The sequence below is a fragment of the Grampus griseus genome, assembly GCF_964374135.1.
Source record: "Grampus griseus genome assembly, chromosome: 2".
Classification (NCBI taxonomy): domain Eukaryota; kingdom Metazoa; phylum Chordata; class Mammalia; order Artiodactyla; family Delphinidae; genus Grampus; species Grampus griseus.
The window spans coordinates 28,258,587-28,284,935 of NC_139018.1; the positions used below are offsets into that span (position 1 = coordinate 28,258,587).

Here is a 26,349-nt window from a genome sequence, read left to right on the forward strand (position 1 = left end):
GGCCAGTGTGTTTGCAGCAGCGGTCTTTGGGTCTGGGCAGAGCACAGTCCACAGGGGGTGTGGCGCTGGGAAGGAGGGCGCTATTGAGCAAGAGAACAGAGAGTAAGGGGTGGATTCGGACACGGAGAGCCGCCAAAGGATTGAGTTGAAAGCAGCTTGAGGGGGTGGTCTGGGGCGGCAAGAAGGCTTCTGAGGCAGGTCTGTTAGTTGGAGGAGGAGGGTGCTGGCCAGGTCAGGACTAGGTAGGGATGTCTCAGCGTGGCCCAAAGCCTCAGCCAGGACTGAGTTGTGCCTGAAGTCCCCTGGGGGTCACAGAGGGCCTGTGGGGTGGGGGAGGGTGGCAGAGAGCAGGCCTGGGCCCCGCCTCTGAGAACACCTCCCAGCACCACAGGCCCCGAGCAGAGCCGAGCAGAGTCCTGGGGCTCCGGTGTCTGCGCGCCCTTGCCTACGCCATGTCCTCGAGCTGCGGCGGACTCAGCTTCTCCGCTGGCCTGTCTTCGTCCGGGGCCTCCTCCCGCTCCGGCTCCTCGCCGTTCCGGGCCAGGCTGTCGGGCCCGGACACAGTCCCCAGCACTTTGGTGCTGTGCTCCTGCGCTCTGGCTCGGAGCGCGGCGATGCTGTTCTCCCTCAGTTCCTCCTGGGACATGGCGGCCGGGGCGTCGGGACCCCGCTCCTCCGGCTCTATCTTGTCGAGCTTGGGCAGGGCCTGACGCTCCGCCTCGGGCTTCCTCCCCGACTCGGCTGCCGCCTCCAGCGACTTTTTGTGCATCCCTAAAAAGAATTGTTGGTATTCGGGTTTAGAAAAGCGCCTGGGAAAGCCATCTTGAACTGAAAACGGCAAAGATAGAGAGAGGCCAGAATTAAGGACGAGCAGAAAGCCTTACTTCATACACCGCAGTCACGCGAGTCCCAGGGGTCGGGGTCGGGGCCGGGGCAGCGGGAGGGGGGCCGGGGATGAGGCTGCGGAGCAGCAGCGGGGCACCGGGCCGGCAGAGGGCTTCTCCCAGCCAAGTCCCTGGGCACCTGGCCCCCGGGAGTCCTGTCTGTCCCTTCCTGAGCACAGCACTTGCTCCCGAGCCCTCCCTTTTGGGATTCCAGATCTCAGAACTCCAAGATAAGCTGGCGCTGCTGTCAGACACAGGTCCAGATGGCAGATGGGGGAGGATGGCAGGTGGAGAGATTTAGGGGGAAGAAGTCCTTTGGGCAAAGCCAGAATGGTGGCCAAAGGGATCTAGAGGTCCCCTCAACCCCCAAGAGGGGCTGTTTCATTCACCACAACCCCAGCTCCAGCCAAGGGAAGAGGAGGATACACACCCTGGGGCAATAGCCATCCCCTGCTCACAGGACAAAAGAACTCACAGGGGGGATCCGTCCAGGATGAGAGTCCTAGGCACCCAGTAGGTGGGTGTGAGGGACAGACACCAAGCCCCGGGCGCAGCCTGCCCTCTGAGCCCCCCAAGGGAGACCGGGAGACTGGCTCTGGAGGGCCTCTCTCCCGCCAGGCGTTGTGGCCAGGCGTCCCTGCTCCAGGGCTCTGTCCCCTCCTCCAGGGAGCCCGCTCCCCTCACCACGGGGGCAGGGCCCCAGGGAGAGTGCAGGCTCTTACCCAGCAGCCACGGGGCGCAGGAGTCCATGATGCCATCCTTGGCGGACTTGAGGATGGACTCCGGCAGGGGGATGGAGTGGCGCACCATGGCCCCGTAGAGGCCGTACTCCGCCATGACGCTGCTCCGGCCCCAGCACTTCTCTCGCTTCCTCCACTTGGCTCTTCGGTTCTGGAACCAGACCTGTAAGTGCAGACGAACAGGTCAGGGGCGTCCTCCACCAGGCAGAGGCCAGGCCCCTACCCCGCTGTGTCTGCCTGGAGTTAAGGGACCCGCCTCTTTGATTGCCAACGGCCCCATTCCCCTGTGACTTCGCTTTCTCCAGCAGGGCATCCTTACTTAAGCTCACCTACCCCGAAGTACCCCTGGGGTTCCTCCAGGCTCAGGGTGTCCAGAATGAGACACAAGTCCTGTGAGAACATGATGGGCAAAATGGTCTTTTTTTTTTTTTTTTTAAATCAAAGCAGTTTAAGGTGATGGAGTAGGGACACCTCCTGGACAGGGTCTGGCAGATGGGCAGTTCCCCATGTGGTCCTCAGTTTGCAGCCGAGAAGCCCGACCCTCATAGCTCTCTTGCAAGTGTTCACACCTCCAGCATACAAACAGAATCCCTTTTCTGGCTCGTACAGGACAAAGTCCTTTCCAGTGCCTTTGGTTCAGGGCTCTGTCTCCACCAGAACTGCAGAGGCCAGAGCAGTCCCAGCAGGCGAGGTCAGTGTGGACTCAGGCAGCACAGGCCTTTTCATCCAGGTGTCAGGAAGCCTGGGAACGGCTGCAAAGCAGGGCAGGGGACACTCCCAAGAGGCCTGAGTCAGCCTCCCTTCTCTGCCCTGTCCTGGCCAAGTCCTGCCCTGCCATGCACCCACTGTGCACAATTTTGGACCTAACTCCGAATGACATTTGGGGGAGCTGGGCAACCATCCTTCAGTCAGGGAAGGAAGACAAAATGCTTCTGGTGTGAGGATCATGTGAAGGTAGGGACCTAGGAGAGTGCGGTAGGGGACACTCTAGGGGATGCTTCTCTGGCCCCAAAGCTGACTGGTGCAGGGTCTGAAAGAGCATGGGGTGGGCTGGGGGTATCTGCAACACTCCAGCCTGGTTTTGGGAGGAGATCCTTGGGTCCCTTTCATGCATGGAGGAGGGGGGAATTTCTTGGTCCCCCCAAGCATTTTTCCTGAGGCTTCCTGCAGCTGACAGGAGGCAGAGCCAGGGACAGCTGCACTGTCCCTCAAGCAGGTGAGAGGCCCGCGGCAGACCGGGGGTCTCTGGAAGGACCCCAGGCCCGCCAGCCCCCTCTGGTCCCCTCACAGCCTCTCCAGGCCCTGACCCCGGCGGCGGCGAGCCACCCAAGCGCCCCGTGATGTGGGGGGATGGGGGGAGGGCAGAGGCGGGTTCGGGGAGAATCTATTAGTTTCCTGGGCGATTTCCATTCCCTCACCTCGGCCAGGTCCCCGCCCTTCCCTCCGGGCCCCCTCCCCCGCCCCCGGCGGCGGAGGTTTCAGCTTTTGATGAAAAATTGCTCCAGCTCTATTCAGGAGGCGGCAAAAGAAGAGTCACCCCCAGGGGCAGCCCTGGGCTGATTGAAAAATAAGTTAATTTCTGTTTGAATCGATGGGCCTCAAGCACTGAAATATCACGGGAAATTAAAGCGGCTGCTCTCTCGGGAGCCGCCGCATTGACCCGCACTAATTAATGCTGGGGAGGCAGAGCGAGCCGCGCCGCAAGCCGCCCCCCCTCCCCGGGGGACCCCAAACGCTTCTCATTTAACTAATTAGACAGGAAAAATTGGGTGTTAATTTGTTTAGGATTTTTTCCCCTCTTCCCCCACGGCAGCTCCCTCCCCGGCCCGCTCCCCACGCGGGGGCGCGGGAAATGAATGCGGGACTTGCCGGCAGATGGCTGCCCCGGTCACTCTGCAATCTTCTCCGACTTGATTGCTTGATTAGGTCGTTAGCACATTAAAAAAAAAAAATTGCTTGCCGTCTGGCGGTGGCGTGATGAGTGGGACGCGCGGCAGCGCCTGGGTAATTTATCTTTTTATACGGCAAAGAATTTGATTTCAATCTGCAGATATATGGGGAGCCTTTGACACCTGTTTAACATCGCGCCGCTGACAGCTTAACCCTTTGCTGCCTCGGCCGCGGGGAGGCCTCGGCGGGGGCTCGGAGTCCGCGCGCCCCTGCGGTTCCCACCGCCGCCGCTAGGTGGCGGAGTGAGCTCCCTGGCAGCTCCCGACAGCTCCGAGTCTGCAGCGGAGCGCGGCCGGCCACATCCAGCAGGGAGCGCCCCGGCCGCACCCACAAGGCGCCCAGAGCCCCGCGGTCACAGACTTCTGCGGGGCTGCTTCCAGACCGCACGGTCCTCGCACACCTTTAAGTTGACCCAAATGTGTGTAACCTGTTTTGGCATTTCTTCATTTGTAAATAACTAGGAAACTCTAAAAATGGGAGAGATGCGGCCTCAGACACCCCGGGCCTCTCAATCCTCACACTGACCCGCGCCCGCGCTGTTAGAAAACGATCTTTCGTCCCTCCCTGGGCGGCGCCGCCTCCGGTGAGCCGCACCGTTGCCACCACCGGGTTTAGCACCTGCCGTCCCTGCTGGGAAGCTGCGGAGCTAATGCAAGCCCTCCCTCTGGTCTAGACCCAGACCGCACTCAGCGAACCGGGCCAAGGAACGGGTTTATGTAATGTGAAGGCTACTAGATGGCTGCGCTCCGTGCACTAAAGAGCGGAAATAGGTGCACCATGCGAGTTCGGGCTAACTCGGCCATCGGCCTGGCCTGGCTCTGCGGTGTGTTTAGATCTCTACCCTGCGGCCCTGTCTGTCCCGCAGGCCCTCTGCCCTACCCAAAGCCTGAAGTTTGTCTGAGACCTCTGTCCTGCTCTATCTTCCTTCCCGTTAGCACTTGGTCGTCCTCTACAAGTACTCGTCTCAAGCTTTTTTGCACCTAGGAAAAATCTAAAAGGACTAAGCCACAGAAAGGTGTAAGTGACTTCTGGTTTCAACCACCTCACAGAGAAGACAGCAAAGAATGAACCCCTTGGCGATGGAATTCTAAGGTGGAATTCCAAGTCTGACCACAGAGGGTTGGGAAGGCTATCTTTATGAATCTAAGTAAGCCATCTGCCTCCTGGGCAGGAGATGACCTTCCTGCTTGAATACGGTGCATTACAAAACAACAGGACCACAAGCCCTTAACTGGAACCCATTGAGACCAGACTCCAGAATGTTTTGGATTTTAGAAAAAATATGTGATGCATATATTACATGTTATGTAACATCCTGCAGCAGCAGCAGTGGTACCCCATAGTCAAACCAGCTTTGATTTCTGCAGCAAAACATACACATATTCATAAGGGACAAATAAAGAGCACGAGGTCAGATCTGGTTTTTGCCAAGAATGAGTTCTGTTGACAAACTGATGAAAGAAGTGTCTGTTTTCAGTACGGTTTAGAGTCAGGTATTCTGGGGACTTCCCTGGTGGTCCAGTGGTTAAGACTCCAAGCTCCCAATGCAGAGGGCGAGGGTTCGAGCCCTGAGGGGAACTAAGATCCCACATACTGCATGGCACAGCAAAAAAATAAATAAATAAGAATAAATAGCATCAGGTATTCTGGAGAAGCGATTGTGGAGTAAACAAAAGCAGAGATGCTCGCTACCACTCCCACTCCCTCCACTCCCCCAAGTGTGGGTGCCTGGAAAGGTGCATTGCCCTGGCTTCCCCAGGATTCCATGAGCTTGAGGGGGGGCAGGGCTCTCAGATGGAAACAGCATCTTTCTTGGAACACTGAAGAAGAGGGTGCAGACTTGGGATTCAGATCATCTCCGGGGCCTGTAAACAGAACCATTTTCCTCAGTCTCCTAATTTGGACAAATGAATAACTGGTCTGCAGATCAGACTTTGCCCACAGATGCTCCAAGGGGAGTTGGTGCCAGCTGGTCGCTCAAACCAGGAGTCATCCAGACCCTTGGTTATGGGCGCCTGGAATGCCTGGCTCTTTGAAGACCAGATGCTGCTCCAGTTTATGGAGGAAACCTGGACAGCCAAAACAATTTCTTTGTAGGACAGCTGGCAGGGAAGCTGTGGCATTGGTGCCTTGGAGGCAAGAGGACAAGGAATTAGAATTAACCCTAACCACTCTTCATGTTTGCCTTTCTCTTCCCTTCCTGGAAGCAACCAGCATGTGTGCAGAACTTAAACATTTGCAAGAAGCACTGAAAGCAGCCAGTCCTGAACTGGAATTCCCAACTGTGGCAAAAATTTCTGTGTGATCCTGGGCAATTTATTTGCTCTCTCTCAGTCTCTGTCCCTTCAAGCATAAAAGAAGAATATCAAAAAAAAAAAAAAAAAAAGAATACCTACTTTTTCAGGGATTAATGAAAGTGCCTAAAATCAGTGTTTGTCACACAGAAGGTGCTCAATAAAAGCTACTTATTATTATTTCAGTGGAGGCACAGAAAGTCAGTGGGAGTCTGTGCAGGGGTCAGGTTAATCAGGGGCATTACCTGCCCTCCTGGCCCTCTCCACGTGCTCTGCAGCAAGGCTGGACTGACAAATAATAATAATAACAACAGTATCAACTCCAGGAGGTGTGATGGGGGTACAGAGCTAACCTTCAGGCTGTAAGATTTTAATGCAGATAGCCTCGAGTTTCCCCTCTAGGGGCCAAACAGATGCCCCTGCAACTCTCCCGCGTTTCTAATGTTTCCCAGACCCTTGAGGCTCAAATGCAAGAGACCACCCATGCAGCTGGCTATGCTCAGGAGCTAGAAGACCTAGGTTGGAGACCCCTGCTCTATCTCCAACTGCCTTTGTGACTTTGGGTGCATTTCTTAACCTTTCTGAGCTTCCGATTCTTCCTCTGCCCTATGGTACCACTTCCTTGCAGGTTTGTTGTTAAAAATTCAACAGAATAGTGCATGGGAAATGCCTGGCATGTTGTAAGAACGGAAAAACGTTGGCTTGATGCTGGGCGAAGTCTGGGGACAAATGTGCTACGAGATGAGGATTTGCTTTCAAGCAAATATGCTCAGTGACACTTTTCCCATAAAGCCGGGTCCTCCCATCTCCCACCTTTGACATGTCTTTTCAGCATTTAGGCCCCCTTTCCTGCGTGGTCTCTTGGTTCTGGCAAGCCCACAATACTCCTCCAATCTCTCTACTTTCCTGACTGCGTACTTTCTGGAAGACACTGCTCCACTCTCAAGGAAGTCGGGTCCGCAACTCTTCAGGAGAGCCTGCGTCCAGGCCCCAGCAAGGACCAGAGCCCTGCCTTCCACTTCAGGGCCTCCAAGTGCCTGAGAAGCGGCCTACAAGGGACATCAAGGGTCACCAACTTGGTAGTCCCAGGGAAAGGAGAGGGGGAAGATCTTCTAGCTCGGGAAAGAGCCTGGGTTTCCTGGTGCGCTTCCCCTCACAGGTGGTGCCCAGTAGCACTCAGAGAGCCCAGGTAGGAGGCCTCTGGCTGTCGACACCTGGCAGAGAGGGTCCCAAGAGCTTGTGCCTCCAAGGATGGACTGGACCCAGGAAAGGGCTTCTCGCCAAATGGATGCTCTTCGGCCACAGGGCACCCATCGAGCCGGCAGGCAACACTGTCAGCTGTCTCTCTCCCTTTGTGGGTAACCAGGGCTTCTCTTGCATTCACGAGTTCCCAGCCTTGTATCCCCACAGGACTATGTGCCCAGGCCTCCTTCCCTCTGCAGTCCCTCCAGGATAGCCCCACTAAAGGAGACATCCTGCATGATAGATGCTCTGCACCTCTGGCCCCTTGGCTACCCCAGGCCCTGCCCTCCAGTCTTGCCCCAGGCTATCGGGCCCGGCTTTTTTGGCCATGTGGCACTTGCCATCATAGTCACTTAGATTCTCTTCTCTCCTCTGACTGGAAGCTGATTAATATGGGCTCATTGCTGGCGTGATTTAACGACCTCACACTCCACATCCACTCAGCACTTCTGACAGCATATTGCAGCACACCCTTTCCAGTCCCAGTTTCAGGCCCAGAAAAGCCTGGCCTTGCTGTAGCCTCTGATGTCCACTAGGGGGCAGCTCTGCCCATGTTTCCTGGCAGCCTCATGCAGCATCCTTCCCTGAACCTCTGGACAGGTCATCCCACCAGGTTACCCAGTACTCCACTTTCTTCCACTCATATTAACCCACTTGAAACACTGAAACTCTTTTCCTGAGCCTCTGACCCAGCTTTTTTTTTTTTTTTTTTTTTTTGCGGTACGCAGGCCTCTCACTGTTGTGGCCTCTCCCGTTGCGGAGCACAGGCTCCGGACGCGCAGGCTCAGCAGCCATGGCTCACGGGCCCAGCCGCTCCGCGGCATGTGGGATCTTCCCGGACCGGGGCACGAACCCCTGTCCCCTGCATCAGCAGGCAGACTCTCAACCACTGCGCCACCAGGGAAGCCCTTGACCCAGCATTTTTACACTGGCTACACACAATCACCTGGAGAGCTTTAAAAACGTACAGGCTCCTCCACATCAAACCAAACCTAGCATTGCTAGGGGGCTGGCACGGGTAATTTTAAAAAGCTGCCCTGTGATCTCATAAACGTCCCGGGCTGAGACACACGGAAACCCTTTCCCATCCAGGCAGCTATCTTCTTACTTCTGGAATATAATCCCCTAAAACTTTGTTCCCTACCCTTGGGAGGGGACCACTTTAAAAGAGGCAGAATGGAACAGTGCTAGTCAGAGAATCCAAATATCATCCTTCCAAACACACCAGGCTGCTAAGAGTGGAGGTGAGATGTCTCTGTCCACTTTGTGCCTCCATATCTCTGCAATGGAGGCATTTTAAATAAATACAACTCTTGTCAGAAAAAAATACAGTAAACATAAGTGAATAGCTTAATATTCTCCTGTCTTACAACTCTGAGAATGAGTGACCACACAGAGGAAATAAAGTCAATCTGGAAATCCATTTCCTCTTCCCCAGGGCTGACATCGGCAGGGGCTTCCAGAATGCCATATCCTAGCATTTCTCAGAGACACAGAAAGGACTTCATGTCTGAGTCTGATATGAAGACTGGAAATCTCTTCTTCCCCCAGCAATGCACCTTATCCCTTCACACTCCAACCCAGAGAGATACAGAGGGAGGAAGTGCTTGCCCTCAAAGCACAAAGGCAGAGGGAATCGCCTCTACTGAGGGGGCTGGTCCCTCATCACTGCAATTTGCATTAATTATTCCAGTTTCTGTAGATGGGTGCTCCAGTTTCCCTCATTTGCTCTCCTGAGATAGTACTTGAGTACCGGGTTTGAATCCCAGTCCACCACTTACTTCACCTCTCAGCCCTTCAGTTTCCTCATCCAGAAAATGGGGATAAGAATAGCATCTAACTCATCTAGCTTTTGTGAGGATGTAATGAAAAAGGGCATGGAAAGCACTTAATATCTGGGACAATGCTATGCACTAATAATGCCAATAACAATACTTTTGTTAAATTATTTTAGATACTTTTTGTTATTATTCGTTCACAAATGAGTAATCTGAGGCTCAGAGTTTGATTTGCTGGCAGTGAAACAAAGATTAGAAGTAGGTGTGTCTGACTTTTCACATCTACACTGTGTTCTCGTTAGACATTGGACAGTAGGTCTCAGACACATCCAGGGGCTTACTTGGGTTGGCCCAGCAGAAGTGTGTGTCCCAGCTGTCCACCTGGGGCTGTCCCACTCCTCCATGGCAGCCCAGGGGCCCAGTGAGAGAGGTGATCCTGAGGAGGCTGCTCTCTGGGAGGGATTCCCCCTTTCCTTTACAGATGGCTTGGCCTCTGCCATGCCTGGTGGGTGTCAGAGCCAGGACTAAGATCTGGGTCCCTGACTGGATATCCAGTCCAATAACCTTTCCATTCCACCTGAGAATGTCTAACTTCAGACTTGGAGCCTCTAATAACTGCCCTTCCCCTTAAGCCTCAACACATAGACAAAGGCCTGAAAGCTGGGGGAGGGGAGGGGACTGGCTCTGAGTGGTAGGGTCCATCCTTAGACGCACTGGTTCCACTAAATCAACATGCTGAGAGGAAATGAGGAGGAAGGGTGGCAGTGTAGTGAAGTAAGTGTTCTGGAGTCTAAAGGGACTCAGGTCTGAACTCTGGGCCTCAGGTTCCCCACCTGTAAAGTGGGAATAGTAATAGTACCTAGTCCATCGGGCGTTCTGAGGATCCTTTGGGAATAGAATACAGAAACTAACACAACATTGTGAAGCAATTATACTCCAATAAATTTTTTTTTTTAAAAAAAGAATATACATAAACTATCTCTGGAAGGAACCAAAGGAAACTGGTAACCCCTGGAGGGACTGCCGGTGGACAGTGGCAAGGGTGACTCACGTTTCATCCTTTTGAACTCATGTACCTGAATTCGCTCATTCAAAGAATAATTTTGTTATGAGTGAGTTTTGGGGGTTTTTAGAACAGTATCTGGTACTCAATAAATATTGGGGGGTTTTTAATAAAGAAGATTTGATACAGGCCTCCCACCTGACATCAAATCATCTCTGTTCCTCCAGCTTCAAGTCAAAGCAAAGGCTTCAAACCCAAGAGGCAGGTGGTGAATGAGTGGGCTTTAGGTGCAGACTAAAGAGACCTTAGGTGGGTCCCTGTGTCCCCCCACTTACTAGTTGTCTGGCCTCACTTTCCTCAGTTATAAAAGGAGGCTAATGTTCTCTCCCCCACAGGCTGTCGCCAGGATTTAATGAGATCAGAGCTCAAACCAAGTGAGCTGGGCCCATGCCGGACCCACTGGAACACGCCACACACATGGCTCATGACACCTGCAGCTGCCACTGTCATCCCCATTTTACAGATGAGCAATGGGAAGCTCGGGCTGGTGAGGTAACTTGTCCACAGTCACTCAGCTGGTAACTGGTGAGGCCAGGACAGTCTGGCTCCAGAGTTGGTGTCCCTAACCACTGCACCACCCTGCCTCTCCTGTGCATGTCCCATAGTTAGAGCACTGGGCACATGAGAACTGCTCTGTGGGATAGAGCTGTGACTGCCACCGATAGATGTTAAGACCTTTCCCAGGCCACTTGGTAAAACGCTTGGGGGCACGGCTATTTGACAACTCACAAACACCTTCTGGGGGCATCATTTAGCCAAAGAACCAGGCGGTGCTGCAAGAGCTGGAGAGATCCTTGCCTTGGTTCTCCCATAACCGCAAATTCCACAGCCAGTCCTCACAATCCAGGGAATCAATGTACTCCACACTCTTGGCTCATCCATGCTGGTTCTGGTGGCTTCAGACACCACCCTGTAGACAACGCCCCAGGCGATTTTAAAAAGCCTAGAGTCTGCGGGCTGGGCATCTGCAGCAATGCAGTGACAGCCGAGGGCAAGGGCGAGCTTCCCCAGATCTTTCAGACACTCCCACCCACCACCACCACCACAGCCAAAGGGATTTCAGGACGAGCCACCGCAAGGCACAGGCTGTTCTTTCCTACTGGTCAGTAGCGCAAATGTGGGACCAACCAACGGGGAAATCGGGGAGTCTCACCCCACCCCCGCTGCTCGTCATGACCACACACACACACACACACACGCACACGCACACGCACACACAAGATCCAGAAGCAACACCCAGCCTGTTCCCACTGGAACTCAGCTGGGGGGTATGATGGATCCAGGCCACCATGGATAATACGCCAAACAGATAATCTGCTTATGAATAATTGAGCTTATTGTTAGTGTCACTGTCTAAAGCCATTGGCTGAAATTCCCCATAGACTTCCAGTGGAGAGGCAGGCTCTTCTGGAAAAGGAGCTCACGCCTCATTTCCCATTCTCTGGTTCTCCAGTGAGGGAGCGCAAGGAACCTACACACCTTATTCGGTTCCTCTGGACTTGTCCCCTACCCGCCCCAACTCACATCACACGTGGAGACACAAAGGAGGAGGAGATTCGGAGCAGACGGGGTTTCAGGAAGTCGGGACCCTTTCTGCCCTTTTCCAGCCTGGGCCGTCAACTACTCCGGGCCACTCAGGTGTCCCGATAGGAGCAACTTTGATTAAAGGTCTTGATCCAACTAAGGCAACCCCAAAGCTTCTGGAAGTGTTCCTCCAACCGCATCACTTCTTCCTGCTCTTAGAGGCCCTGTCTGGAGAATCATCAGATTTCATCTCCTCCCGAAGAAATGATTAAGCAGCCCACTCCTGCCCAGCTAGGGGCGTCCTGGACTTGGGAGGATCCTGACCCTGATGAAAGGAGGCTGGGCACCCAGCAGAGCTGAGGACAGCCCAGTCCAGGTCAGGGCTGGTTCCGCCACAAAACTCTCCAGTGACGGGGAGGGGCTTAATGAGCACATCATGGGCCAGATCTGGGAGAAGTCAAGGAGCAGCAGCCCTGGGCAGGGCCAGCTGTTGGGTTGTGAGGAGGCAGGAGGCTCAGGTAGATGGAGGTGGTGGGGAGTAGATAGGAAAGGAGGGGGCAACCTCTTCCTCAAGGGAAAGCAGTGGAAGGAAGGGAGACAGATGCTCCCCCACCCCCAGGCACCCAGAGAGGCCTGGGGCCATCTCCAGGCACATGGTTTGTCTCACATACTCCTCAGGAAGCCCACAGTGCAGCAGCAGGCCTCGCCTCCTCCGCTAAGTCTCTTGTTCCCCCAGCAGTGCCCATCTCACATGGTAGGTATTCAGCAAACACCTGCCTGCTTAAATGAACTGCTGTGCATGAGGACGTGATTACAGGCAAGCACACACTCTGCTGCGGGGTGGGAGATGGGTGTCTGGGAGCCTGGGGCAGTCGATGTCCCTGAGGGTAAGGAAAGTGTGAGAGAGGAACTCAGAGCTGTTACCTGTATCCTGTCTTCCGGGAGCTCCGTTTTCATGGCCAACATCTCCCGGGCATAGACGTCTGGGTAGTGGGCCTCATTGAATGCCTTCTCCAGCTCCTCTAGCTGGTAGGAGGTAAAGATTGTCCTGAGGGGAGCAAAAAAAGTCAGTCAGGACCCCCCAAATGGAAAAAGCTGTCCCAGAGAGGACAGAATGGCCCTCCCCCATGGCTCCTGGACAGACCCCAAACCCAGGCTTGGCCAGCACAATCGGATGCAACCTCGCTCCCTGCCCCGCCCCCCCATCCTCTAAACTCTTCTTCATTCAAGTCTGAGGGCCCACACTACCCTTCTGGTGGTGGGGAGTATTATTCAGCCCTCAGTGACATTTTATACTGGGAATCTTCCTGGAAGTGCTTGGGGGGAAAGGGTGTTAAGACACAAATTTTAGAAAACTACAGAAAGCCCCTCTTCTCCCAGGCACAGCGTGGAGGGCTCACCAGGTGAGTAAGTGCCTCAGCCTCCTCGGGCCCAGCTTCCTGGGCTCCTCCCACAGACAGGAGGGTCGATCTTTTAAATCGTACTCAGAGTTCAGAGATTCACCAGAAGGTCAAATGCAGCAGCCGCCCCAGCCCCAGCGTCTGTACAGCAGAGAACTAACTGATTCTAGCAGCCCCTCACCCTACCTCAGCACGCCCGGCTCTCCTCACCTGCCCAGACCTAAAGGCTCCTTAGAGCCGCCCCACGCAGTCTTGGGGGCAGGGAGAAGGGAAAGGGGGTGCTCTGTCCCTTCTTGGACTCAGAAGTGAAGGGTCACCTCCCCGCCATCCCACACACAGGCTCAGCCACTCACCCAGCGGGAGCCCCATTCAGGGGAGTTTCATTCAGGTCATCCCGAGAGTGCCTTCCCACACACTCCCCCAGCGCCCACAGAGCGGTTCACATTGACCTATTTTGAGTCATAAACTGCTTTAAGAATCCAGTAAAAGCCACATCCTCTCACCCTAGCAAATGGATATGCTCCAGTACATACAATGTTTTACCTCCAATATTAGGGGGTTCATAGCCCCCTTTCTTGAATAAATACACTACACACCCACTTACAGACACAAATTCTTTTTTCAGACCTGAATTTCACCAGGTTCTAGGTGACCTTTATCCTGCACCCTCATCAACAAGCTGGGGAGCAGTATAGTCCAGATTTGTTCGTAGACTCCACTTGAACAATGGTACCTTCCCTGCTTGAGCCTCCGGGATTTGGACCCTGGAAACAGCATGGGAGGGGGGTGTGTGGTTTAAAATCCCTCGCTGCTGCCCTCGCCTCTCCCAACACAAGGAAAAAGTACAAATGTCAGCCCCGTATACTCCTCGTGCTGGTGTTGGCTTTAACGTCTTGGAGGATGCCGCCGGGGGGGTGGAGGGGGATGTGTGAGAAAGAAAGATTCTGCTCTTTATAGAAAATGACTGGTTTGATTCTAAAGTGTTTCTCCTATCCTCTTGGGAAGAACAGAATGCTTATGTATACAGAAAGTTAATTCTTCAGAATTTTGAAGGTCTGCTGCTTTCTATTCCTCTCCTGCCACTTACCGAAGGGTCCCTGAACAGTCAAAATAAACAATCAAAACATGCAAGTCTTTTTCAAAACTAGGAAAACTGAGGCACACAGCTATTGGGGCGTGGCCAAACCCAAAGAGGAAAGGGGATGGCAGGTCATTCAGAACCTTTCAAGTGCCAGCCTCGGCTCTCATTAAAAACAAACAAAAAACCCAAAACAAAAAAACCAAAGAAAACAAAAAAGAAAGGAGTTAAGAAAGAAACAAAATGAAACAATGCCTCAAATCCCCCAAACTTCCCCTCGTTCCTGCCTCAGAGCTAATCCACGTGTCTATGCTGATGTGCCCTCCAGGGAGTCTCCCTGCGCCCCGTACAACGTGACCCAAACCCTGCTCCTGGCTTTACGCAGAACCCCAGACCCTTCAGTTTCCCATTGTAACCAGTCTATCAGAGTTGAGCCTTCCAGGAAAAGGGAAGAGCAAAACCTGAGAGACTCCAAAGGCTGCTGCTCCATTCCCACTCCCCTCTCTAACCCCTGCTAAGCCTCTTGTGTTTCTGGGTGATCAAGAGATGCTTGCCTCTCATCACCATATTCCAGGGTCTCTTACCTGAACTCCCCAAATGAGAGAGGCTCAGGAAAACACATTTTTTACTAATTAAAAATTGCAGCAGCCATTCTCCTCTCTCCAATAATCTGTTCCCTTCGTGTACCAGAAATAGCCCGAAACCTAGGGCTGTTGTCCTGTCTCCCTGGGAACCCTCCAAAGCACCCCAATTTTCCCTGGTGGAGGGGGTATCAGGTGAGGATAGAGGGTTAGAAAACTTAAGTATGGACTTTCGGCCGTGGGTCAGTCAGCTCCAAGTGCTGCACAAGGAGATGCCCCCATGCAGAAGCACTGCTCCTGGGGGTGCTTTGTCCGGGGCTCTCCTGGCTGTGGGAATCCCTCCCCCACCTCTATTCGGTCAGCAGCACAGAAGCCGGTCAGCCGGATTCCAACCTGCCCTCCGGGTCCCTGTCCCTGCTGGAGGTCCCTGTCCAGGCTCCAGAGGCTGACAGGATTACCCCCACCCTGCCACCAGCATGATATGAATGCATCGGAGGTGTTTTAATGAATATTTGCTGGACGGATGAATGTAAAAAATGACCCAGGATCAGGACTAAAAAAACAACGTTTCCATTTACAATAAAACAAGACAAAACAAAACAAAAACAAACAGCCGCCTGAAGGGAACAAACCGAGGTCACCAAGAAACCAAGTCAAAGTTCACCCCCATTCAAGCCAGAACCTGTTGGGGCCTGAGAGGTGAGGAAGAACCGTTTTAAAACGTGGGGGTCATTTCCGGGTGTGAAGGAAGAGAGGAACGCAGAAAAGCACCCAGAGAAAGTGTGCAAAGAGGCTGAGAACAAATTGGGGAGAAGAGGATGAGGTGGAGAGCACCCCAGGGGGAAACGTCCACCCAGCGATCCGGAACCCTGCGGGCGCTCCATCCGCACTGGGGCGGAGAGAGATCTGGGAAAACAAAGCTAGGGTAAGCGCAGGGGCAAACAGCATCCGCAGGAAGTCAGGTCGATTTTTGGTTCTCAGTCCTTTATTTGTTGAAAACCTCCTCATACATTTGCACAAGGAATTGGTAGCGGCTGCGGAAGGGAATGCGGGTCTGGTGTGGGGAATTACTTTTCAGGATATACCTTTCGGCACCTACTGTATTTTAACTTTGTGCAAGTAATGTCTATTTTTAAAATATTTAAAGAAAATCAAAAACAAAAAAACCCTCGCTCTTTAGTCTGTATCCTCCAAGGCAGCCCACTCCACTCCAGCGAGGGCTTGCGGAGTCCTTCAGTGCACACACTCCTCCCTCCGCATTTTACAGACAAGGAAACTGAGGCTTACGGATCACAGAGGAGCAGAAGCCAAAGGAAAATTTGCCATCCATGCGGGTATCACGCTCGAGATTTTGCGAACGGTGGGCGCAGAAAGATAGGGGGTTGGCGGCGCTGACAGGGACGGCGGGAGAGGAATAGGGGCCGGGGCAGAGGGCAGAGGAACCGGCTCTGGCGGGAGGGGAGAGCCGATCTGCCCGCCCGGAGGTGTGCGTGGCTCTCCGAATGTGCCGATGCAGGGCTGGCACCTGGGGGCCGTCAGCTCCTGTCTGGCTCGGGTTTAGCCCTAGTTGGGGGCTTTCCTTTCTCCTGGAGAAGCAGGAGAAAGCCTGAAACGGTGCCGCTTCCCCGGCGGACGGTCAAAGTCCTCACCCGGCACGGCCGGACGCCAGGGCCCTGGACGGATGTCCCCAAACAATGTCTGGTCTCCCCGTCCTGGCACAGCAGCGGACCTCAGATCTAGAGCCGGTGAAATTAGGGTCCGAGCGACCCTACCCCCGATCAGGGAACGACGGCAGGGTATAGGTGAGCAGGAAGGTGACAGAAAACGCTGCAGGGGCCTTACCTGTGTCGCCGCTTCTTCCGTTTCTTGGTCTGATTTAAAGCCGATTTGGACATTTTTCGGTCGCTGGAGGAAACATCTTCAGAATCTGAAAAGCGGGCGGAGGCACGTGCGGCAGAATGGGGGACGCGCTCCGCAGCACCCGGGCGCGTCAGGCTCCCGAAACCCGCGGGGGCCCCACCCCCGGCGGCCTCCGGGAGCAGCCGGGCCTGCTCCGTCTCCCCCGAGAGCCCTCCGTGAGGTCTACGCCATCCCTAAGCCGCGGCTGTTTCTACCCACGCCGGCGCCGCAATCCCGAGGTCGTGAACACATTCCGTTCTGTTTCGTTCTGAGAAGCAAAGGCCCAGACACGCCTGGGCAGGGACAGCAGGGGGACGCGACAGCCTCCGCGGGTCGCAGGGCCCCCCGGCGGTGCCCCGGGTTCGGCGCCCTGCCCTGCGCTAGCAGCCGTGGCGCCGGGGTTCGGAAGGTGGCCCGCAGGAGCGGAGCCTGGGCGCGGAGAGCTGGACTCCGGGAAGGGCTGGGGGCTCCCGGGCACAACCCCCTTTCCAGTGCCCGCACCATGCGCCCCCCCTCAGGACTGGAGAGACTGCGACGCACCACTTTTCGTTGCCCCTCCAAATAAAAATTAATTAATTAAACGAGAGCGAAAAATCGGGGAAATCGCAGAGCGCGAACCAGAGCCGGAGGGCCGAGCTGGCGGAGACGTGAGGCCGGGAAAACTGCCCGCGGAGGGCGCGGCAGGGTCGTCCAGGTGTCCCGAGCCCGCGAGGCGCCGGGATCCGAGATATTGTGCCGCTTAGGTGGCATCTCGGGTTGCGACCCCTTGGGCCGCCGCCGTGGCCGGGTGGTCTAAGCTCGTGAGGAGAAAATTAAAACCCAGCTGACCAATGCGGGAGGCTTGGAACGGAAGAAAGGAGGAAGGAAAAGACAACTTTGGACACCAGGGCTGGGGCCCGAAGCTGGCACCCGCTTCCCGGGCCGCCAAAGCCCGGAACGGAATCGGGCTCTAGGAGCGCGGGTCCTCCGAGAGGCCGGGGCCGAAGTGGAGCAATGGAAGGAGACCCCCGACTGCCCCACGCGCTCCGACACCCTAAGCCTTGTTTCCAGTGGGGCCCCAATCAGGCGCCGCGGCAGAGCCGGGCCCGACGCGGGGACCGCAGCACAGCTCGGCCGCCGGAAACGCGGAGGCCAAAACCCGGCCGCAGCCGGGAGCATCCTCCGAGCCCCCGCCCCGGGCGCGCCGGCTCCAGGCCCGCTCTGCGACCTCTCGGCCTGGCACGAACTTGTGCACCCGGAGGAGGCCTTGCGGTGCAAGCGAGAGTCGACGGCGTGGGGTTCCCGGCTGTCACCCCAGTCAGGCAGCCACACAGCCTCGCCCTCACCTACCCGAGCTGGCCGTCTGGCTGGTGTCCAGCGGCCCCGACGCTCTGCCCAGCGGCTGCAAGTGGACGCTCTGCGGGTCGGACAGCACTTCCAGGAAGGTGGGCTGTGCATAGAAACCGGGGAGCCCCCCGGGCCCCAGTAGCCCCATACCGCCCACTCCTGCGGGACTGAGCACGGAGCGCGCAGCCAGCAAGTGCCCGGGGGCCAGACCGTCGAGGGGAGCCCGCGGGTGGGAGCTGGGGGGCTCCTTGTTCAAGCCCAGGATCTCCTGGATGCCAAACCCGGTGCACCTGCCCGGGGCGCCCCCCGAGGTACTCTTGGCCACTGTCTCGGCTTTGGGCTTGCTCAGCGCTTCCCCGGCTTTCCCCGTCATCTCTCGGCTCTTTGAAGGGGCTGAGGCCGCAGGTCTTTTGCTCCCCCCACCCCCCCGCCGGGCTCCCCGCTTCACGAAGTTGGTCCCAGGTGCCCCCTCCGATGTCTAATGCTCTGGAGCCCCAAGGAGATTCCCTTTTTATCCAACCAGGCGGCAGCCCAAGTGGGGTCAGAGCTGAGCAGCCAATCACCGGGGCCAGGAGCGATTAGGAATTCCAAAAAGCTGGCAGCTCCCGCCGCGGGCAGCACTGAGGGGCCAGGGCGCTGGGGGCCAGGCACCGGGTGGGCTCTGCAGGACGCCCATGGGCAGGGCCCCCAGAGGCTGAGACGAGACAACAAGGTTCAGGGCCGTTCCAGGAGGCTGAGCGGCTAGGGATTCTGGGCAGAGCTGGCTTGGACAGTCCCTGGGGTGGGGTGGAAGGATGGACTGAGGGCAGGTGCTAGAGACTGGGAGTCCTGCTGCCTCCCTCCCATCCTCCCTCCCTCCCTCCCTCAATCCTATACAGGTTTGGCGGGGTCAAAGAAACCCAAATATGGGACCACTCCGAAAAAGGCAGAATGAGGAAGGGGCAAGTGTCCTGGGCAGGGTGTGTGGTGGCAACGGGGAGAAAGAAGGGGGTTTGAAGAGGGAGATGGGGTGGGAGAGCTCAAAGCTTGTCTCCCCAGCACAGGATGCAATGCCTAGTTCAGAAGAGCTACTCAATAAATACCCAATGAATGAATGAATGAATAAAGGGGTCAGGAGTAGGGGTTCCTGGAGGGAAAGAAGAGTGGTGGTGACTTCTTTTGGAGAACACCGGTGGACACCTGAACATCTTCCTAGAATAAACATGAAGGGTCGCCAACTTCCATGGAAAGATTTCATTACTCTTCTAACCATTCACTCAACTAATATGTATTGAGCCCTTACTAGCTCTAGGGGTTCCCAGTAAATCAGATAGACAAGTCAGGGGGTCTGCTATACCTCAGAGTTCACTGAACAGACAAATGAAGCGGATGGCATTGTTGAAGTGGAGGGAAGGAGGAGGGAGAAGGGAGGGTGTGAGAGGCAATTAAAAGGTGAGCTTCTGTGCCCATTCGATGGGGATCCCTTGACTAACTCCTGTGTTGGAAGCTGCAAAAGTGCAGCCAGCTGGGCCAGTTGAAAAGTGGTGAGAGGCTGCAGGGAACTGCTCTAGGCAGGTAGGACCCTCACCTGGAGAAACAAGAAAAGCTTAAATTCTAAAGGTGGGCAGTGGAGCTACTGGTTCCTTGCTTTCAGGGAGGATGGCTCCCTTGGGTGCAAGTGTTAAGTGAAGGTGATTCTATACACACACACACACACACACACACACACACACACACACACGTACGTGCACCATGGACCCCGGAGTCCCTGCACTCCACCTCCTCAGCTAATTCTTCTGTGAGCTTTGTGGGACTAAGGACTGTCTATCTACCTTGGCACCTTCCTCTCCACTGTGCCTAGCATAGCATACAGTGGTAGGTTTCTAATAAAGCTGTCTTGACTTGAAGGCACCCTCTGAGGGGAAATAAAGACAGGGTGAGTTGTTTTAGGCAGAGACTGGAAAGCAAGACTGGGGAGAAATTCCATTCAGAATTTCTGAGCTAGTCAACTGCAACCCCCCAAATAGATTGAAACCCCCTAACTCTCCCAGCCCACTGCCAGGATATCTAGTGCCCTCTGTGGTTGCCGTGAGGCCAAACTGAGAAGTAAGAAGAAACCCTATAGGACATGGAAGCTGAGGCCTTGCCTCAAGGGCTGTTGTGAGGTGGGTCTTCATCTGCTCTGGGCTGGTCCACACAAGATCCAGAACTAGGCAGGTACATCCCTCAGTGCGACAGGTGTCTGGGGCACTGTTCACTCCAAGGGCCGCCTCCTTATCCCACAATAATGCCATGCCTACCGTGCATCCACGCTCCCCAGCCCCTTTCCATAGCATAATATCAGGTCTTCACAAGGACCCTGTTAGTATCTTGGTTCCACATTCGAAAGTTCACATACCTATTCTTACTTGCAAGGTACAGACTCAGGGATCTGCAGTCTCGGGGCATCTTTCGCCTTTATTTTATGGAGCTGGGTTCCATGTGTCACCACTCACACAGACAACCGTGTGAATGATGCCCCCTAGAGCTGTGCAGAGCAGTGGCTTTGCCTTCCAGATAAGAATTTCTATCACCATTTTATGAATATGGAAACTTAAGTTCCTAGGGAGGTTAGGTGACTTGTCCCAAGCTACCTAGCTTGTAAGCAGCAGAGAGAGGCCAGACTCAACCTCCAATGAGTCTGGTGTCAAAAGTTGTTTTCTTTTGATTCCATCCCTCTCTCGGACTCCTCTACATGCCAGCCTACCCTGGGAAGTTGAATGGGGAAGTTTTGTTAACAGCAGCTGTCATATCCCTGACTTATCATGGGACATCCACCATGAGCCAGACGCCAGCCTATGGGCAAGGAAGCAAGTGATGGAAAGCAAGCATGTGAGTGATGGAAACTCAGCTCTTGCCTTGCCAGGTGAGGAGGATGAAAAATCTCTTGACCAAACACTGTATGTGAAGCTGCCAGTTCCCACTCCCAGCGAGACAGTCTCCACCCTGCCCTAGGAGGCTGGGAATGGGGACAGCCCCAGGCCCTCTGAGAGGCACATTCGCCAGAGGCTACAGATGAAGGGAGGGCCCAGCGTCAGCCTGCAGCCAGTCCCAGCCTTGGAATTGGACTCCTGAAGGACTCCTGGTTGGAGGGCTGTCTCTGAGCTGCCTAGCTGAGGTCAGACCAAAACTGAGGACATTTGTGGACTTGGAGTCGCAGGGGGCAGGGCTGGGGCTACAGGGAAAGGCTGGCCCCCAGGGCTTGGCCTGGGGGAGTAAATTGTACCCTTTCAGAGGCATTTAGCTTGGTCACCTTGGACCCACATCCTGGGTCTGTCGCCTAATGGCTCTGTGGCTTAGAGCCAATCATTTAACTTCCCTCTTAGCTTCTATTGCTTTATCTATAAAACAGCCTGACACTGGACTTGTGGGCATTCCCTGACCCCCTGAGTTAGCACAGGGGGGCAAGGGCATGGTCTCTAGAGACAGATTTTCTAGGTTCAGACTCCAGCTCTATCACTTGCTTGGTGACCTTGGGAAAGTTACCCAGCTTCTCTTTTCCTTCTGTGCCTCAGTTTCCTCATCCATAAAATGGGGATAATGGTAGAACTTAGAACTGTCATGAAGATTAGAAATGTACAGTGCTGAAAATGGTGAATAAGGCTATACTGTGAGTTTACAAAATAAGGTTCCTGGGAGCGTTGGTTATTATCATCATCATGCAGGAGGATACTATACTTGGGACTGACAATATGCCAGGGAGCAAGACAGACCTAGTCCCGGCCTTCATGGAGTTCGGGCCAGTGATTGAAGGAGCTGCTGTTTTTAAAGCATTTAACATGGTGTCTGGCCCTGGGGACTCCAGACATCACGATTCTTACTACTATTATTAATGGGTGTCAGACCCCTTATGGCATTGAATCCACTCAACTTCTCAAGTTCTTTCCCCCTTGTTACAGCTAAGATACTAAGGCTCAGGGAGGGAGATTAGGGATGAGGGACGATGCCATCTCCTTCCTTTGCTGTGATGCTGCTCATTTTTAGCACCAGTTGCAGCCAAGTCATTGTCTCTTGCTAGCTTCTTCCCTGAGTCGCCTCCCAGCCGTCAGCAACAATTTTTGGAGGGAGGAGGGTGGAAAATGCAAGGAAGAGAAAGGATCTGTGTTTGAATCAATAATCCCATTATGAATCTGTCACCCACGAATGTGTTTCACTTTTTTAATGCTCTTGTGTATTTTGGGCTTACCCCTTGAGAGTACACCTTGTCTTGTTGTGCTGGACAGTTGTCCTGGCAGAGTCCCTGAGCTCCAGCTCTCTCATCCTCCTCTCATCAGACACTGGGCCAGATAGCCCATCTCCCCTGTTCAGTAAGTAGCTGATGCTACGAGAAAAACAGGAGTGATTTTGATTCACATTTAAGTTATACACAATGAACATTTATTAAGTTCTGAACTTTTTCACACTGTCTCAACAAATCCTCCCAACTATCCTGAAAGATGTATATCATTTTTCAAATGAAGAAGCAACCTCAGGGCTTCCCTGGTGGCGCAGTGGTTGAGAGTCTGCCTGCTGATGCAGGGGACGCCTGTTCGTGCCCCGGTCCGGGAAGATCCCACATGCCGCGGAGCGGCTGGACCCGTGAGCCATGGCCGCTGAGCCTGCGTGTCCGGAGCCTGTGCTCCTCAATGGGAGAGGCCACAACAGTGAGAGGCTCGGGTACCGCAAAAAAAAAAGAAAAGAAGCAACCTCAGAGAGGCTAGGCGACCTCCCCAGGAACATGCAGCTGCCAAGAGCCAACCAGAGTCCAAATCCACCGCATTCTTGTTTCCTTGAAGATGGAACCAGAGCCTCAAACAGAGGAAGGGAGCTTGGGTACAGGCAGGCAAGCGATGCCCCAGCAATGCTCGAGCTACCATCCTGCCCTGCCGAGAATGGCAGAGAGGAAAGGAAGGGACACCAGAAAGGGTCGAGAAGGGCTACTGAGGTCAAGGCTGGTGAATCCCCAGAACCTCAGTCTACGAAGAACACCTTCCCTCAAACATCTGGGCTGGTTTCCTTCTCCTAGTTCTCCAAGGAAAAATCTATACCCTTTGGACTTTTCTTGGAGGGGCCCAGGGAGTGGGAAGGAAGGAATAGACTCTTGGCACCACCTTCAAGCCAGTCTTGTAAACCTTTTCACCAGGTAGGTGTTCCAGGTGCCACCTGCAGCTCAGGCTCGTATCCCAGCAGAACGCCACCCACCAGGTTTCAGGGGCCCACAACTCCCTGTCTCCTCCCTCCCTCAGCAGGAACCATTCCTTAGCCACTCAAGGGAAAAGAAAAACATCCCACATGTATCGCCCTTGTCTCTTCCCCAGTGTTCACCTATGGGCAGTGTGGAACCATGGAGAACAGCAAGGCTTAGAGGACTTGCTCCACTACCAGCTTGCTGCATGCCTCTGGGCTGTGTCCAGTCTCCCTGCAGTCTCAAGTGATGGGTCTCAGAGCCCCAATTCTGCAATGAAACTGGAGAGGCCAGACACGTGCTTTCCCAGCCTTCCTTGCAGCTAGAACATGGTCATGTGACCTGGGCTCCACCAATCAGAAGCAGCCACCCTGCACTTTGAATCCAGAGCCAGTGACACAGGGACCACATCCCTGATGCCCTGAGAGGATGTTTGTTTTGTTTTGTCCCACAGGAATGTTGCAAGATAATTTAGGCAAGAACCTTCAGCAAGTATTTACTGAGCACCTACTGTATGCCAGATACTCTTAATGGGAATACTGTGGGGTAAAAGAAAGCAAAGCCTCCTGCTTTCATGGAATTTAGATTCTAGTTTGAGAGACAGTTAACAAAGAGGCAAGTAAGTAAACAAACAGGATAATTTAAGAATCCAAAGTGCTAAGGAAAAACACAGCAGAGTGAGGGGTTTTAGACTGACAGCAGGAGGGTCCTCTTTTAGATGCAGGACAGGAAGGGGTTTCTGGATAGTCAACATTTGGGCAGAGACCTGAGTGGTGAGAGGCCAGCCACGTGGAGGGCTGGGGCAGGTGTCAGGGTTGGGGAGACAGCAGGTGTCCATGTTCTGGAGAAGGACCAGCGAGGCACTTCTGAAGAACAGCGAGAAGTTAAGGGAGGCTAGAGGGTAGAGCTGATGGTCAGGCATGCTTTTAAGGGGAGCCCAGTCTTCAGGGGTCCAAGCCTGCAGGGCCTCGTGGGACACTGGATGTTATCCCCAGGGTGAAGGGAAGCTGCCGGCGGTTGTGAAACAAAGAGGGAGGTGGACTGTTTGATCCAGGCCAGAGGCAGCATTGGTTGATTTAGGAGTTGAAGGTGGCAGTGGGGAGGGAGAGAAGAGGATGGACTGGGGATTACTCCAAAAAAAAAAAAAAAAAAATTGAAAGCAGGGCTTCCCTGGTGGCGCAGTGGTTGGGAGTCCGCCTACCGATGCGGGGGACACAGGTTCGTGCCCCGGTCTGGGAGGATCCCACATGCCGCAGAGCGGCTGGGCCCATGAGCCATGGCCGCTGGGCCTGCGTGTCCGGAGCCTGTGCTCCGCGACGGGAGGAGCCACAACGGTGAGAGGCCCGCGTACGGCAAAAAAAAAAAAAAAAAAAATTGAAAGCAGCTAGCGCTATCCCTAAGGCAGAGTAAATTTTTAAAGCTCAGAGATCTTGGAGCCCAGAAGTCTCTCTGATGGCTGCTTCTATGTTATCCTTAGAGTCCCAGCAGCCCTCTCATCAGGCCCAGAGCTTTTCCCATGGGATCCTGATCTGGCTCAAGGGCATCTCCCTGTGCTCAGAAGTTCGGCCTCCATCTATTTCTCAGAATCAGGGGGGAGGCTCAGATCCAGGCAGGTCCTGGTGGTCAGTAGAGCTGCCTGCAGAAGCCATTAATATTAAGCTACTGTAAATGGCAAGAAAGCCGGGGGGCCTGGAGGAGGATCACTGAAAGGAGGCGATGGGCCTATGTCCTAGAGGGTGGCTTTACCAGAGACCCAGGAGGCAGGTGGGCACAAGGGAGCCATGGCAATGCTGCATCCAGTCGGGGAAGGAAAGAGGCACCATCAGGGTCTGATCCCACAGATTTCCTGATTCCTTACTTATTGGCCCTCTGGGGCGGGCAGCTCTGTCCTTACTAGTTGCATGGCCTTAGGCAAGTTACTTCACTTCTCTGAGCTTCAGTTTTATCATGCATAAAATGAGTTGTTGTGCGGTTTATGTGAAAGAACATCTACAAAGTCCTGTGATAGTCATTTATTATTCTGTGGGCTGTCCATCATCTGAACCTGATTCCTATTTGAGAATCAGGTTGAGAATTTCCCAACTTATGAGTTCCAAGACTCTTTGGAAGACCGAGCCCCAATGCTGCAACAAAACTGGAAATGCCAGACACTTGCTTTCCCAGCTTCTCTTGCAGCTAGAACATGGCATGTGACCTGGGCTCCACCAATCAGAAGCAACCACCCTGGACTTTGAATGGGGAGCCAAGGACACAAAGAAGCAGAAGTTGTTGGGAGAACCTCCTCTGGTAGCAGTGTGGTTGCAGCAAAGCCCAACTTGCAGAGTGACAGATTAGCAGCAGAATTCCTTGCTCAGGGTTAGTGGTGGCAGCAGTGGGAGATCCAGCACTTAGGATCCAGTAAAGGGGACAGTAACGGCAGTGGCTTCTTCACCAGACCAGTACTGTGACAAGCTTTTGGGCATTGATTCTAGTTTCCCAACCTCCTGGAGAATCTTTGAGTTACTCAGTATTGTTCTAGTAAATTCCTTTTTGGGTCAAGTTAGACAGAGTTGTTCATAACCCTGAAACCAAATTTTTAAAGTTGTGGGTATAGTACCTAACACTACTCCCCAACACAATTTAACCTGGGAACCTTAATTTCCCTTAAAAATCTAATTTGGGCCATTGAGCTATGAATAATACGGGGTAATAAAGAGAAGGGCTTTGGAGAGAGATGTCTTAATAAAATCTATGTTTATGGGCATGCTGAGACTGGTGGTTGCCTACCCAATTTCTGTTCTCTCCTCTGCCTTAGTATCAGAACTCTAATTTTATTCAGAGTGGTGATGTCCATAGATAAAAGATTACATTTCCCAGCCTCCTTTTCAGCTAAAAGTGTCCATTTGATAAAGTTGTAACCAATGAAATATGAGCAGAAATCTTAAGACATTTAGCACACACCCTTTTTGCTCTTTCTGCCTTTCTTCCAGCTTCCTGTCTGGAACACAGACATGATGGCTAGTGCTTCAGCAGTTGTTTTGGGCTATGAGGTGACCTTGAGGATGGAAGCCAACATTAGGAAAGTGGAGTGAAGATTAGGAGTCTGGGTGCCTGAAGACCCAGGAGCCACCATATCAGCCCTGGACTGCCCCCAAAGAGCTTTTTTTATACAGAGAGAAAGAAATTTCCTTTTTTTTTTTCCCCCACCAGTGTCTAAACGACTGGTGTCCGGTCTCTGTTACTAGAGGCCATAAGTGACACTTCACTGATACCTTGGAGAAGGATTTGAAATCAAATGTTTTGACCTGGGAGAAAATTGAAGGACTTGCCATCACAGCAGAGATCTGGCTTATCCCCAAGTCCTGACAGCTAGAAATCCCTCTTGGATCTGTCTCTCCTCTCCAACCTCACAAACTTTGATGCTCACTT

The 26,349-nt window shown here is 53.8% G+C and overlaps 1 protein-coding gene across 2 annotated transcripts; it reads right to left on the minus strand.

The window, feature by feature from the left end:
* Window positions 1-445: 445 nt before the first annotated feature.
* VSX2 (visual system homeobox 2) lies at window positions 446-18,132 on the minus strand (the record flags this gene model as incomplete). Of its 2 annotated transcripts, none has more annotated exons than XM_082649185.1 (5): window positions 446-771; window positions 1,607-1,787; window positions 12,400-12,523; window positions 16,377-16,461; window positions 17,763-18,132. In XM_082649185.1, 5 exons carry the CDS (start codon window positions 18,130-18,132, stop codon window positions 446-448), a joined length of 1,086 nt encoding a protein of 361 aa, XP_082505311.1. The 2 variants fall into 2 exon arrangements, with proteins under 2 accessions (XP_082505311.1, XP_082505310.1); XM_082649184.1 differs by having other exon boundaries at window positions 446-828.
* Between the last annotated feature and the right edge of the window lie 8,217 nt (window positions 18,133-26,349).